The 15,388-nt window shown below is 39.2% G+C and overlaps 1 protein-coding gene across 8 annotated transcripts in view; it reads right to left on the bottom strand.

Annotated features, from left to right (window-relative positions):
- Positions 1-15,388, bottom strand: part of PLEKHG4B (pleckstrin homology and RhoGEF domain containing G4B) — a 125,689-nt gene that overhangs the window by 37,109 nt on the left and 73,192 nt on the right. For all 8 annotated transcript variants that reach the window (XR_012088520.2, XM_073003923.2, XM_073003920.2 and 5 more), the window contains exons 5-8: positions 13,199-13,322; positions 11,273-11,366; positions 8,394-8,480; positions 5,155-5,271 (exon numbers count right to left, since the gene is read on the bottom strand). Coding sequence is in view for 7 of the 8 variants with exons in the window: in XM_073003923.2 (XP_072860024.2) it covers positions 5,155-5,271; positions 8,394-8,480; positions 11,273-11,366; positions 13,199-13,322 (422 nt within the window). In the remaining variant the exon portion in view is untranslated. The remainder of the gene's footprint in view (positions 1-5,154; positions 5,272-8,393; positions 8,481-11,272; positions 11,367-13,198; positions 13,323-15,388) is intronic.

Raw genomic sequence — 15,388 nt, 5'->3', positions numbered from 1 at the left:
TGGCCATCTGATGAGAAGAGAAGACTCCCTGGAAAAGCCCCTGATGTTGGGAAAACGTTAAATGCAAGAGGAGAAGGGGACGACAGAGGACAAGATGGTTGGACAGTGTCATCGAAGCTACCAACATGAATTTGACCGAACTCCGGGAGGCAGTGTAAGGCAGGAGGGCCTGGCATGCTCTGGTCCATGGGGTCATGAAGAGTTGGACTTGACTTAAGGACTAAACAACAACAGCAATAAATCAGTTGAAGGTAAAGGTTCGAAAGGAGCTTTAGTAAGTTGTTGCAGTACTAGTGCTAGTGACCATTGCAGGAAAGGAGGGCGGGTATCTGGGTAGATATGAGATAGACCTTTAAGAAAACATTTCAATGTTGGATGCTTGAGAAAAATTCAGCTGTCAGAGAGTTAGGGGGCTGATAAGAAACTACGGTGGAGAGGTAAACTCTCAAGAAAGAGAGGGAAAGACCACTAGACATGAGATGAAGCAAAAAACGTAGAGCAGTAGCAAGTGATGGGTTGATAGAAGGCAATGAAGAAACTTCATTCACATGGTGAATGCTGCTGATGAATAAAGCCATCTTCCCATTGAGTCAATCCTTCTGCTGTCTTTATTTGGTGATATGAGGGTCTACTGATGTCGAGATCTGGATTGTGAGGCTTTGACAAAAACAGAGTTTGGAGCTGGTGGTTTTTTTGAAGAAATGGAGCTCCAGGATCATGGATTCTGTAGAGGTTATTCATTTGTTTAGACATGGTATGGGAAGAGGCTGGTTTTGTTCAGGATCATTGAGCGGTGCTGAGTAGAGACGGAAGCATCAAGATGTGTACTAGAGTAGTTGTATCTTTAGAGATTGGGTTGTATAGATGATCGGCCGAGGGACTGTGGATTTGGAGATTGAGAGACAGATATACGGATCATAAGTTGGCTGTAAGTTTGGAAGTTTTCCACTGGTGAGGATTCCGGTAAGGTAAGTAATACTGACGGCATCTGAGGTCTGGATCCGTGATTGAAATAATCAGGATCGTGTCAGGAGTCGATGGATTGTCAATTGACTTCAGTGATAGGTTGAGTGTCATAATATTGACGTTTGTGGCTCGATGTCGATGGAGGCGGCATGTCCATCCGAGTGTCCATGGATGTTGTTTGATATGGTTGAACATCGGTATCAAACTCAGGATCATAGTGATGTTGAATTTGATGGCTTGGTTCTATTGGATGATGGAAATCGTGCATCAATAGAGGGACAGATGCATCCATAGACCAGGATGGATATAGAGGATCATCGATATCAGAATCTGTGTTTCAGTGATGTCAAAATGGAGGTTGTTGACGAGCTTGTAAAGCAGTGGAGTATATAGACACTGAAGATGCCGAGCAAGAGGAATGATTTTCCTCCTCTGGATTAACGGGAAAATATCGGGAGGCTGGATCTGTAAAAGCCTCATGTGTAGAAAGAAATTGCTCGACCATCCTGGGTCTTTTAGGAGCGAGGTAGGGAGCAGGTGTCATGAGTTCAGCCAAAGAAGATCTGGCATCTGAGGGGTTAATTTCAGCTGAGGAAAATAATGGGCAATTAGAAGCACAGACAGCTGAATCACCACCAGATTCTCCTCCACCAGTAGCCAGAGTGAGGGACAAGCTTCAGCAAAGACTCATGACACAAAGATCCGAAGCTCATATGAATGCTTCCCATAGGAACATCAGGTTGACCAGTCCTGAGTTTTAATGGGGTGAAAGCTTCTAGGACTTTGATGGTTGCTGCTCCTATATAATTTGTACCTAGAAGGCTTGGAAATCTGTTGAAGCAACAAGTCCATTCTCTGACTTGCGTCCAGATTCCTGCTATCTTTAACCTTGCTTACTTAACTCTTGGCTCTTGGACTTTGACTTCTGACTATGGTTCGTGTTTTGGCTTTGATAATTTGGCATTTGTTTTGTATCTCCCGGACTTCTGACTTTGGACTGACGTATTTGACTTTCACCTGCTGTATCCCCTGGAAACGTGACAGCAGGTTGGAGTTGATATGGGTCACGGTGATATGGCTGTTTCAACACTGATGGCTGTCGAGATCGAGGCCCGCCATGAGAAGGTATGGCCAAACTGGATAGAGCAACTGACTGATTGGCGGTTGCGGTTTGTCTGGTCAAGCACTGGTTAGGGCAAATGGCAACCTGGTGAGAGTGCTGAACATGGGTCTGAGCCACACATGATGAAATAGACAGCTCCAGGCATTGTTGGGGCCAATGTCCCTGAGGAGGTCATGGTGGACGATCAGATGTCGCCAAATAAGGTATGGTCTCTAGTTGTTGTCCGGAGTCGACCCTGTCAAGTGAAGCAACTACAGAGTGTTGAGGACTGAGAGGAGAAGATGTTACTCAATCGACTCTGTCATCCCATTCCAGTGACTGGGAGCAGGGTTGATGAGAGGGGATTCCGTCATTGTCAGAAGGTGACTCAATAGAGATTTACGCTCTTTAGGTCTTTTAGGTGGAGAAGGCTCCGGAACTGAAGAGGCTTCGGTGGACATTTGACGTTTAGGGGAGGGCTTCGATATCGAGGATTTTGGTATCGAGCACTTTGATTTATGGGTTTTTGAAGTTTTAGACGAAGTGGATGGAGCATTGGAATGGGATGGTGTGGTTGATGAATGTTGTTTTGAGGCTTCAGAAAGAGCCTTGTTCATTGCTTTGGTTTGTGAGGTGGCCTTACAAGGAGGTTGGGCCATTTTGGTTGGTTGAAGAGATTGTGCCCAAAGACGGAGTTTTAATCTGGATAAGCGAGAATGGAGAACTCCATGCTTGAACTTCTTACAATGCTTGCAGGAGGATGTCTGGTATGTCTCTCCCAAGCAAAAAAGACACTTGGCGTGGCCGTTGGAGAGTGGTATTTTGTTATCACAGATCACACAATGTTTTAACAGACCCAAAGGGACCATGAATAGGAGAAAATAATTTGAGGACAAAAAACGATGATGGGGGTGCTGCAGCCGGAGGCCAAGCGAAATAGAAAAGAAAAAAAAATCTCTGATGATAATTTGATCTAAAAGTTTAAAGGAAAAAAAGATTGATAGCAGGAAGGAATCAAGAATAAACTCTTTCTCTTTTACTCACAGAAGCAGAACTGTGAGGCTCTCAATGCAGCAGTTGAAAGAAACTGAAAGGGGAGCCTTGGCGCCAAGGTACTTATATGAGGGGGTTGGGGCCTTATTCTAATGTGTTTTTTATTTATTGCTACCACAAAAGCTCTAGAACTTTCCGACAGGGCTCCACGCAGGCGCGGATCACCCAGGGTATGATTCGCAGAGGCCACAAAGAAGAACAAATGTGACATAATTTTGATCTTGGAGAATAAATAACAATGTTGACCTCCAGGGATTAATACCACTTAAAGAAGAGGAGATCACACCATATTCTAGGGTAATTTGGCAAACACTAATAATTTGTGTGTGTGACGTAATGATGCTGTGGGTTAAACTGCAAAGCCTCTGAGCTGCAAGGCTGAAAGATCAGCAGTTCAAATCCATATAACTGAGTGAGCTCCCGTCGCTTGCCCCAGCTCCTGCCAACCTAGCAGTTCAAAAGCATTTTAAAATGTGAGTAGATAAACAGGTACCACCACGGTGGGAAGGTAACGGTGCTCCATGTCTAGTTGCACTGGTCACGTGACCATGAAAACTGTCTACAGACAAACGCTGGCTCTATGGCTTGGAAACGGGGATGAGCACTGCCCCCTAGAGTCAGACATGACTGGACAATTTGTCAAGGGGAACCTTTACCTTTTTAATATTTTGTATAAATAGTGTGTTGTCCACATAGACATTGTTCTTAACTGAATTGAGAGGACCTTCTTATAAGAATTCATACTGGTATAAAGTAATTAGATATTTTGCCCTCATTAGATTTGCATCACAATGCAGCTCTGCCACATATTTTTAAAAAAGTATCCAGGGACCAAATAGCATTAAAGCAGAGGAGAAGAGGGCGGGAGAAAGATTCTGATTGTTTTTTCTATCATTACTGTCTTCCAACTCTTCTCAAGTACTGGAAGCCATCTTAACAGGACAAAAGTACAGTATTTGGAAGAGGACAAAAGCAATAGGGAAGGGAATGGCGCTTACAAGTTTCTCCTATCTACCTAATCATTCCTCAGCCCTCTTTATAGCTCAGTATCAAGCAGAGTGTTTTGCAACTTCTTAAAATTCCTAAAACATGGGTGGAAAACTGCTGGGCCACATTGCCCCTGCATCTAATCCATGGCCTCATCAGTCCAACATCCTTGTAGCATGGAAAATAAGGCCACATTTGTACAAACTGGACTTTTCTTTCAAAGCCTTATTGACATGTCAGGGAGCATTTTCAGGAAATGTGGCTGCTGGGGAAGGAGGCTTATCCCTCCTCTCCCTGCACGTTTCCACCTCCCAACAGACGTTAAATATATGCCATTTGTGGAAATTGAACTTTTTTCTAAAACTAATTGCTACTTGGGAAGGAATGCTATAGAAGGAAGGGGAGAAAAAGAAGGTAGAAAGAAGGAAAATTTGGGAAAGGGAGAGAGAAGAGCAGGCGAGAGGAAAAAGTGACAAAAGGAAAATGGGTAGCTTACTGCTAGCTCTAGCCATGCCCATTTTTGGCTCTCCTCCTTTAAATCCACTCTTGTTATTCAGCTACCAAGAGAGTCCCCCTGAATGTGGTTTTTCACATAAATAAGGCTCCCCTTTGTGATAAAGTGCCCTTTAGTAGGGAAAAGCAGTATCTGATCTTCAAACTATTTTTCACTGTAATGATCAGGACTGCTCACTCAAAGCTCCCTCTTCTGGAATGTGATTTAACAGAGGGTGTTTATTTTCTGAAGAAAACTCAGCAGCTTAATTTGGACTTTGTGGCAATTTTTACTATTTCATTTTCCATCTCCAGAGTTCAGCAACATCTGGAGATGGAACAATAGCTGTTAATTTGGTTCATTAATTCTAGCATTGTGCCAGATCCTCTTAAGCATGATTTGTTCTGGAACTGAATGCTAGATTCACACAAATTTTTACTCTAGTAAGTATCATTAACTTGTAACTCATATGACCAACTACATGTAAATAAGGTTACAACATTTTTAGAATGAACATTTTAAAGTTATTCTACAAGTTCCAATATTAACTCACCCTTCGGAAACATATCCAGTCGTTATGATTGTAAGGAAACATGCCATCAAACTCTGCTGTCAATTGGGTGCAGTCAATAAACCTATGCAAGGCCTTCAGTGATGTGAGAACTTCACACTATCAAACAAAGACAGCATCTATATACAATATGCATGCATCAGAGTTTTCAATGGAACTTTTGTTCTGTTAGGCAATGTCAACTGAAGACCTCAAAAGTTTCTATTATATCTATGATCACTTTTAACATCATTTCTAGGAAGAAAGAAAAAGCTTACAAGTACAGGTTGTCAAGAACTGATCTTATATAGCACTCTCCATGATCAATTTCTCTGGGACATTGTGAGTTTGCACATTTTTAATACTATATTAAAACAGGACAACACATTGATAAAGCTCATACATCTACCCATTCACTTCAAGAAAATTCACAAGAAAATATTGGAAGGTATCCCTAAAATAACTCATTCTCCCCAAGAAAGGAGTGAAACAAAGAGGACTGATTAATTTTTAAAAGATTCAACTGTATCAGGAGGAATCATGAGACCCTATCTTAGTCCTTTTGATATGGAATTATACTAAATTCAGTGAGGCTGCAGCCTCAGTTTTGTGCATCAGAACTATAAAGTGTGCAGTGGTTAGACACTGACTTCATGTTAATTATTCTTTTGATCCCAAAAGTCCAAAGAAAGTGGCAGAGGTGAATAGTCTGAAATAACAGTAAGTATGGCAATTTGGCCAAATTATCTTTAAAGGAAGAGTGGGGAACGCCACTCACCTGGACACTGGACAATCACACAAATGCTGACCCCCTTTCTATTTTTTCTTTATAAACTGAAAAGGCCCACTCTAGTGGTTATAGAGAGTTACAGTGGTGCCTCACTAGACAGTTACCCTGCATGACAGTTTTTTCGCTAGACATTGACTTTTTGCGATTGCTATAGTGATTCGCAAAACAGTGATTCCTATGGAGGAATTTTGCTGGACAATGTTTGGTCCCTGCTTTGCAAACCAATTTTCGCTTGATGACGATTTTGACAGCTTCCTCCACTCTCGCAAAACAGGTGTTTTCGGGACCTAAGCTTCGCAAGACAATGATTTAAACAAGAATCAACTAAAGCACTTATGAAAGAATCAGAAGAGTTTGGAGAAATGGCAGATCTGAAAATAAACCACACAAAGACAAAAATTTTATCTAAAAATATGCAACGTAAAGAAATAGGAGACACTTTGAATCTCACAAATTTTCAGGTGGGAAGGAAAGTAAAATACCTTGGAATAAATTTCACAAAAAACCCAAGTACCTTAATGAAAGATAATTATCTAAAATTGATGGAAGAAATAAAGAAAGATTTGACTAGATGGGGAAATCTACAATTAACAATGATGGGCAGAACCGCAACAATCAAAATGAATATTTTACCAAAACTAATTTTAAAATTTCAAAACATTCCAGTGATTTTGAAACAATCAATATTTAAAGAACTTGATCGGATAATATCTGAGTTTGTTTGGCAAGGAAAGAAACCAAGGATAAAATTAAAGTCACTTCAGGACAGGAAACAGAAAGGAGGAATGGGCCTCATGAATTGCCTGTTATATTATAGGGCTGCCTCATTAACCTGGATTAAAATTTGAATTTTATTGGAGAATCAAAGACTGTTAAAATTAGAAGGCTATGATCTGAAATGGGGGTGGCATGCCTTTCTTTAGTACAGTAGAGTGGATGATTTTAAACAATTCAATAAAAATATTTTGAGAAAATCTTTATTATGGTCTTGGACTAAAACTTCAAGGCAGATGTATGTCAAAATACCATGTTGGGTAACACCAGTAGAGGAATTCTCTCTTCCAAATCTGAGAGAAAACAAGAAAATCTTAATGTATAGATAAGCACTAAAACCAGATGGGACATTAAAAAAACAAAGATGAAGTAATGATACTGGGATTTCATATAGATTGGTGGTCACACTCTCTGATTTCAAGATATGGTAAAGATAAACAGCAAGGTTTTTATGTAGATAATGCACCCTTTGATAGAGTTCTGAATACCAAAGATAAGCATGTCAAAGCATTATATAATTTTTTATTAGATTTTGATATCCAGGACGAAGTGGTTAAAGAATGTATGATAAGGTGGGCACAGAATATTGGACACAATATAAACTTGGATCAGTGGGGACAAATATGGAAAAACAATATAAAACTCACTAAGTCAGTAGCTTTTAAAGAAATATATATATAATGTTTTATAGATGGTATATAATTCCCACAAAATTAGCCAAATTGGATGTAAAAAATTCAGATCTCTATTGGAGATGTAAACAAAAAGAAGGTTCTTTTTATCATATGTGGTGGTTATGTGGGAAAGCCCAAAAATATTGGGAAAGGGTTGAAATGCTTTTGCATGAGGTTTTGGAGATTCCAGTAACTGTAACCCCCGAATTTTTTCTTCTAAATATAATCCCAGATTCAATTGACCTAATGAAAAAATATTTAGTTATCCATATCTTGACAGCTACAAGAATTCTTTTTGCTAAACACTGGAAGGACCCAAAGAACCCACCTCAAGATGAGTTAATAGCAAAAATCCTGGATACGGCAGAGATGGACAAACTATTAGAATGGCTAGACTCAACAAGAAAGATGAACCATGAAGATTGTTGGCATAAATTTTATGATTGGCTTAGAAATAGAATGTAAATTAATATTTGATAATTGAAAGCCTAAGATTAATTTAAAATTATAATATGTATGATAAATTAGTTTCACTGGAAACATATGTATCTTTGAAATGTAACAGATAAGAATGAATATTGTAAAATGTTCATGTTGATTTACAACCCCTGTTTAATTCCATGTCCCCTGTCCCCATCCCTAATCTCAACCCCTAAAATAAAACTTTTTTTAAAAAAAGGAAGTGAAACATGGTAAGATTGCCCTCTAAGGTTTCTGAAAAAAATGATGGCCAAAAAAAAAAAGGTGTGTTTGGAATAGTGAAGGCCACACTTGGCTCCCAAGGGGGTGCATGTCAGCCGTGCAATGGGTTTTACCCACTCTCCGGGCAAAAACATCATCGTGGAGCAGATTCGTCGTTATATGGGGTAATCGTTAAGCAGGGCACGACTGTATAGATACCCCTGGGACAAGTGCTCTACAATCCCAGACAAACAAAAGATAAATTACAAGCTATGCTATCAATTACATTTAAAACGTTAGTTTTTTATTTTAATTTGTTTTACCTGAAATGGAACCTCTTTGTCAGGTCTAAAAGCAGATTCCTTATCAACCAATATCAATGCACTATGAATGGAATGAGGAACTGCGGTCTAAAATATAGGAAAACAAATGTGATGAAACACAATATGTACATTTCACACTTATATACAGTTACTACACATTAATTGGCAATCATCAGTGTTTTTTTTAAATGATGAGATTATCCTACAAGTAAATCTGAATCAGTACAAATCAAATGCAGCAGGAATTTCTGAGAAGGATTCAGAACAGGAAGATAGAAAACAGAGCAATCCAGCCAGTGCATGCCTTCTCCCTAACAGTCCAATAGACTGTGCTGTGCTATGCATTACAGGTAAAAGGCTGCGTCCAGATTCATGGAACTAAAGTTAGTAATTTAACTCTTACTAATTTCAGTGGGTCTATGCTTTAATTCAATTAAGGGCTGGAATCCATGCTGGCACAACTCTCAGTTGCACAAGTAACTGCACCATTTACCACATGCTAGGAGATATCACAGATTTACCTGTGAAAGCCATTCCCACTGCAACAAGAAAACATATAGCAGCAAATAGGCAGGAATCTGGCACAAAAGCACAGGTCGATCTCTTTCCACGAACTGCAGTTAGGTGCTGTCACTTCCCACTATGCCCTCTGATACATCTCCACCTTGCTACCCGCCTATGCCAGATCCCACAGTCCCACACTGGCAGGGCTTTTTTTTTAACATTGGCACTGAATTGGACTTCGGCCATTGTTCTGGATCCATCACTCTGGATTCTTTAGAAGGGTGTTACGGCAAGTGAAGAAGACCAATTGAGTTCATTGAGCTCCACCTCAGAGTAAATGTGCCTAGGATCCTTATGTGTCATTTCTCCATTTCATTCTGATGTACAGTACTGGTAATTTTTTTTACACTTTTGAAATACAATAATTCAAATGGTGCAATCACAGGCTTTGTAGCTCTGTGTAGTTGTGTCTACTGAAAGAACAGAAGTGTTTAACTTTGACAGTCCAAAGTTTTACTCCAAATACAGTTGCAAGGGCCATTCTGTCCTTAAGACAATTTTGCTGTTAAAAAGAAGAAAAATAACAATTATTCCTATAAATAAATTCTTGTTCTTTTTATTCTGATTCTGATTCTTAATGGCAACATTATCTTAAAGACAGAATTATCACCATCATTCCACAGGAATGGGGAATCTTCACCCCATTAACCTCTTTTCCACAGTCTCCTTGCTCTTCTCAGGTAATACCTCACATCTACTGTAAAATCAGTAGCTGGTCAGCTTTCTCATCTTTGAGATTCTGAAAAATTCTTACCTGCAGTTTGCAAAAACTGAGAGATACATTTCTTTTTCTTATTCCCAAGTATTAAGAAAGTTAAATGCTTTGTTTTATATCTGCAGTAGATTGAAGATAAGGCTTTCCCCCTGCTCAGTGCTCCTTTATTGTATGGTGAGGAAGGTAGCCTGTTTCCCACTGCATAGCACAAGCAAATCATTTTGTGCATATGTGTCCATGTGCATGGTTGCATGCATAAGCAGCTCATGACTCAGGGGGTGGTAATAGTACATTTGGGGGAGACACTACCCCTGCTCCATCCACAAGCCACCACAAGTGTATGCATGTGTATAATTGATGTGTGTGGATGTGGAGGGTATATGTGCAAACTGGCTCTGTCCAAGCAAATTCTGAAAGCCCTACAGGGTTTGGCTGTCAAACTACAAGGAGTTTCCCATCCTTATTATATGGCAGATTTAACTTGGCTAGCTTCAGTAATATGTGCTGAAGCTTGCCAAGGGCAGTATGTATTGTTCTGCATATGAAGACTCACATATGTTATAAAATCCGGATATTTGCTCTGCAAGCAAGAGAGGAAATATATAGTCTAAATGAATTGTTCTTCTGTTAAATCTTCAATGTCAGAAACATTTTTTTCCATAGAACATTTTTGAAGGATTTTTATTTTTTCCCCCTGCAAATACAAAGTTTGACATATTGTGGATTAAAAGGAAAATATCTTCAGAAGTGGAACTCTTATAAGGGAGCTGCCAGATTCCTATAAAGAAATGAAATAATATCATAAGAACTGCTGGATAGCTCTGTGGTTTAGGTCTCTGGCTGCAGAGCCAGAGGTTGGGAGTTTGATTCCCCATTGCACCTCATTAACAGGGGCTGGACTTAATTATCCATAGGATCCCTTGCAGTTCTAAAATAATGATAATGATAATCTAGTTCTTCATTGCTACTTTTTCAGCTGAAGGCAAAACTTTGTTGAAACACTATGCCAAGATAGTCTTGGTTCCAGAATTTAATCTACTGTCTTAAGGGAATTTGTTTCACTCCAGGAAATAGCTATCATATTTCACTGAACAGAAACTACTACAGCCAGTTTATGAGATAATTACACTAGTGTGGATTCAACAACTATGATTTACATATATTTAAAAACTTGGTAACCTCAAAGCCCTTGAGGACTTTCAGTACATATTTCCTCAAAATCCTTTAAACTGATGGAGGATGACATCCAGACCTCATCATTACAGAGGGTAAATGGTTGCTGGAAATGTTGGAAAATGTGCCATGTTCAATACTTGCAGGCAAATAAAACCTCAGGTGACATCTTATTAAAACTCTAAGCTAAAGAATAAGAATATATGCACTTATGATCCAGATTTCTCTACTACAATAATATGAAGATAAATGAAAATAAATTCAAAATGCATCACAGAAAGAGGCTGATGGAAACATCAAAGGAAGAAGTATGTTCATGGATCCTGGACAGATTAACTGCACATACACCAGTATGTGTCTTACTGCTAGAATAATACCCATCTTTTATTAAACATTTCATATGAAACACATAATTACATGCACTCACTTGTAATGCTGTCAAGGCTTTAAAAAGAACAGATACAGCTTGACTCTTTCGAATGTCCACTAAAAAAAGCAGTCCTAAAGCACGGACATCTTTTCTGAAACAAATAAAAGAGACAGTCTTTAAATTATACTTACAAAAATTAAATCTCAAAATGAAAATGAAACACAGGGCTATAAAGAGCACTGAGCAGCATCAAAGAACGGCTTGCACCTACTACTTTAAAAACAACTGTCAGAATTACCCACTGTCATGTTGCCTATTATCTGTATCCTCACCTGTAGATGTGTAAATATATAGGACATGTATTCATGATGCTCCATCTGAGGAAGTGGGTTTTGATTCCTGAAAGCTCACATTGAAATAAAACTGGTATTCTTTGAAGTGCTCTTTTAAAAAACTTTTCTTCTGTCAACCCACAGATATCTAAAATTAATCAAATCATTTTGAAATACTATACAAGACCAAACTAAGACCATGCTACTGAACATATATTTGCAGTGGAACTTTACCTTTGAAGAGTGAAGTGTTGTAAGGCTTCATGAAAGAGAACCATGAAAGTTATTGAATATATGTATTTATTTAAATTATTTCCCCCTGTTGTCAGTTTTACAATCTAAAAAAACATAACACAAGGGGAAGATGGGGGAATGGGAAGGGTCAAGGACGAGAGGACATGTACTAGTTCTTAGCTGTAAAATCTTCCAACAATCAGCTGGAGCACACATACTGTTCGAGGAGAGGAGAATCCGAAAGTTGCTGGTGTTTAGTGAGCCTCCTTCGCAAAGCATCCTCCTGCTACAGCAACTTTGTGTGGGACTAGTAATTCCACATGATGCTAATGAGCCCACCATGCACCTTAAGATTTGTTCATCCATTCTGTTGTATGGTCTGCATAGTGTAAAGTTGGTTGATTCTTTTGAAGTTTGGTTTCTGAAGAATTCCATGGTGGGCTCCTGAAAAGGACTTTCAATTTATTACTTTTTCAGCCAGGTAGCCCATCTAGCACAGTTTGTACAACTGTACATAAGCCATAGTAAGAGTGGAAGAACACTTCCATAAAGATTAAGATTTCCATCATTCTGGGGCACAATTCTCCAGATTATAAATTTGAATTAAGCACAACAATCTTCTGAACTTCTTTTCATCTACAGTCAGTACTCAGCTTTCAATTACAACACAAATGTTGCCTCACTGCCTAGACTTCTACTCTGGAAAGCAATTCACATAACTTTGTGACAGCTCTTCTAGTGTTGCCCATCATCATAGGTATGTATACTGTTAAATACTGACATATCCAATTATTTCCTCAGATCATATAAGCCTGAATTATCTATGTGGTAGTAAAGCATCTGAGAATGTAATGTAGTTTTAGTTAATCAAAATAGTATGACCGTCTGAAGCCATTCATATATTTTACAGTATTTTTACTGCCTGAATACTTATAAGCAAAGATAGACTTCCACTGGTAATATAAATTTGACAGCACAGTTGCTCATCTCAGTCCTTTTCAAGGAGAAAGGTGGGATAAAAATATTTTAAATAAATAAATAGTATGTCCAGATCAGTACCTTACTTTCAGATCTGGAACAATGTTTACTAAAATAGCTATAAATGGGTATGTGATGTCAAGACAGGCCTGCAGAGAAATTTTGAAGGGTGGGATCCATCTACTGCATCATCCTTTGCACAAATGATCCAGCTCAGGCCCCTGCTGTTAATACAATAACATATGGAACCTGTTTTTAAGACACTTTCTTTACTTGGCTGGCCTACCAAAGAAATATGGTTTTTAAAAATATACACTAACAGCCTACAATCTTTAACAGGACTTAGCCTGCACTTTGTACACCACAAGCCTTGATGATGATGAAGATTCCCGTCCATAGAACTAGCATTATACTAAAAATGCAAACAGGTTATTCTTACCTGGGAATATTGTAGAAGTACAGTAGAAGTTGTGTGAGCGCACTGATTCTGGAATGTTCAGTTAAACAGGTACCATTTTTTACACAGACTTGCACTATTGCTCTTCCAGCACGATCCCTGTTTCCTAACCAGAAAATATAAATGAATAAAAGGAATTCTCAAATGGGGTAACATGCCTCTGGCACCTCCGAGTCTGTCTCTCTACCTTGTACCTCATTTCCCTCTCCCTTTCAAATTAAATTGGGCAGGAATGGTACACAACAGAGGAAAGTATAACTTTTGATTTGGAACAAATCTTTGTCCCTTCCGGGCACTTGTTTTACCTTGCCTGTTTGAGATATCTGTAGTGCCTCTATGACCGTAGTAGCCATTCAGGTCTCAGCTCAAATCTGAGGAGAGCAGCAAATTGTGAACTCGAAGTAGAGTGGATTAATGGCTATTGATATCAGCAAGGCATCACTTTCTCCTTCTCCCTTGCCCCCATCCATCCATCCATCCGTCCGTCCGTCCGTCCGTCCGTCCGTCCGTCCGTCCATCCATATCCCACCCATCTATCTGTATGTGTAGTATCCAGCACGGACATCATCCTGCTATAAGACTATAACAATGGTGTCTTAGAACTGAAGAATAAAGAGGAAAAGGCAAGGCCTCAAAACATCTAGTTAGCCCTCTGCATCATGGGCAACATTTGGTCTCCCATGCTGATCCATCAGGCTTCAGAATAAGGGCTGATAAAATGGCCAGGCACTTCAGAAGGGGAGGGGGATAGCAGCTAAATTGTTTTGCTCTCTACTTGCTTTCTTCAGGTGGAGAGAAGTAAGGCAGAAGTAAAGCTCTCTGTGCACTCTGGTGCTTCAAAGTGTCCAACAGATCTGTCCTGCTCCTTCTCTGCCTCCCAGCTTGGAGGAAAGTGAGAGGAGTGATGTTGGCTACACTTTTGAAGTGTTGTCAGTGGATAGAAAGGAAAAAAGTTGAGATCAGAGCCAGTGGGAAGTGATATGGCCATCTTTGAACATTCATAGAATTTCTGGGGCATTTTCCCAGTATATATATTGGACTCTGCCACTGTTTTACAGGTGTTATTTCCATCAGTATTCAGTATAGCTCCATCTATCAACCCTGGATGACATCTTCACATCCTGCTGTCTGAGGAAGTCGCACAATATCCTTAGAGACTTTTCCCATCCTGCTTACAACTTCTTTGAACTGTTGCCATCTGGCAGAAGATACAGAACAATTAAGACTCAGACCACATGTTTTCTGAATAGTTTTTATCCCAGAGCTATAATTGCACTTAATAATGAACTTAAAGACCATCAGTAGTGAATAGTTGGACAGTGTTACTTAGCCTGCGGTGTAGATGTTTGTATTTGGGGGGGGGGGGTTAGTGGGTGGGGAGTGTTTGGGGATTTTTTATATGTGCACATGTGGGTCTGGTCTCTGGGTGTCTGTGTGAATTTCGTTGTATGTGTATACTATGTATAGACTTACAATGACAATAAATTTATTTGATTTGATATTTCACATATTATTTATTTTACAAAAGCCAGTGTTAATTATGACTAACAAGCAGTGGTAAATAACTGCAGAAGGAAGGTTCCCTACACCCCTTTATGGCCCCAGATACAGGAATGAAAATAATACGTGTACAGTATTCTATATTTTTAATTTGGAAAAAAAAACCTGTATTGGCATATTTTGAATTGGGAGGTAATATTCTATAAACTGAACCTGAACAGCTTTTGTGAATTTGAAGGTTTGTCATACTTTAAAATTTAAGAAAGTATTCTTTAAGTTCTACTACAAGAGTCAGGTGTTTCAGGGGCTGGAGGAGTGTGTCACTTGGAAAAAAGGGATTCAGATCCCTACCCCCCCTTGCTTTGACCACCAGCGATCACTGTATTCTACCCAAATATACCCAATTTAGTTTAGTATTGCTATTATTAATATCAACAACCCAGGGAGCAATTAGAGTAATGCAAGTGGGGGTGGGATTTACGTACACATTTCTCCTACCCACAGTTCTCATGAGGAAAACTACAGCAATTTCCAGATACAAGTATGGATATTTTGTTCAAGATCCTGATGCATTCTGATGATATAGGAAATTAGGCATAAGGCTTCCTGATACCAATATTTGAAAATAGGATTAGCTGAGACGGCAATGTTCAGAAAACCCTGAAAGCCTAT

Source organism: Pogona vitticeps, chromosome 6 (genome assembly GCF_051106095.1).
Source record: "Pogona vitticeps strain Pit_001003342236 chromosome 6, PviZW2.1, whole genome shotgun sequence".
NCBI lineage: Eukaryota > Metazoa > Chordata > Lepidosauria > Squamata > Agamidae > Pogona > Pogona vitticeps.
The sequence above is the reverse complement of the archived record's forward strand: the minus strand, read 5'-3'. Positions and strand labels throughout refer to the sequence as shown.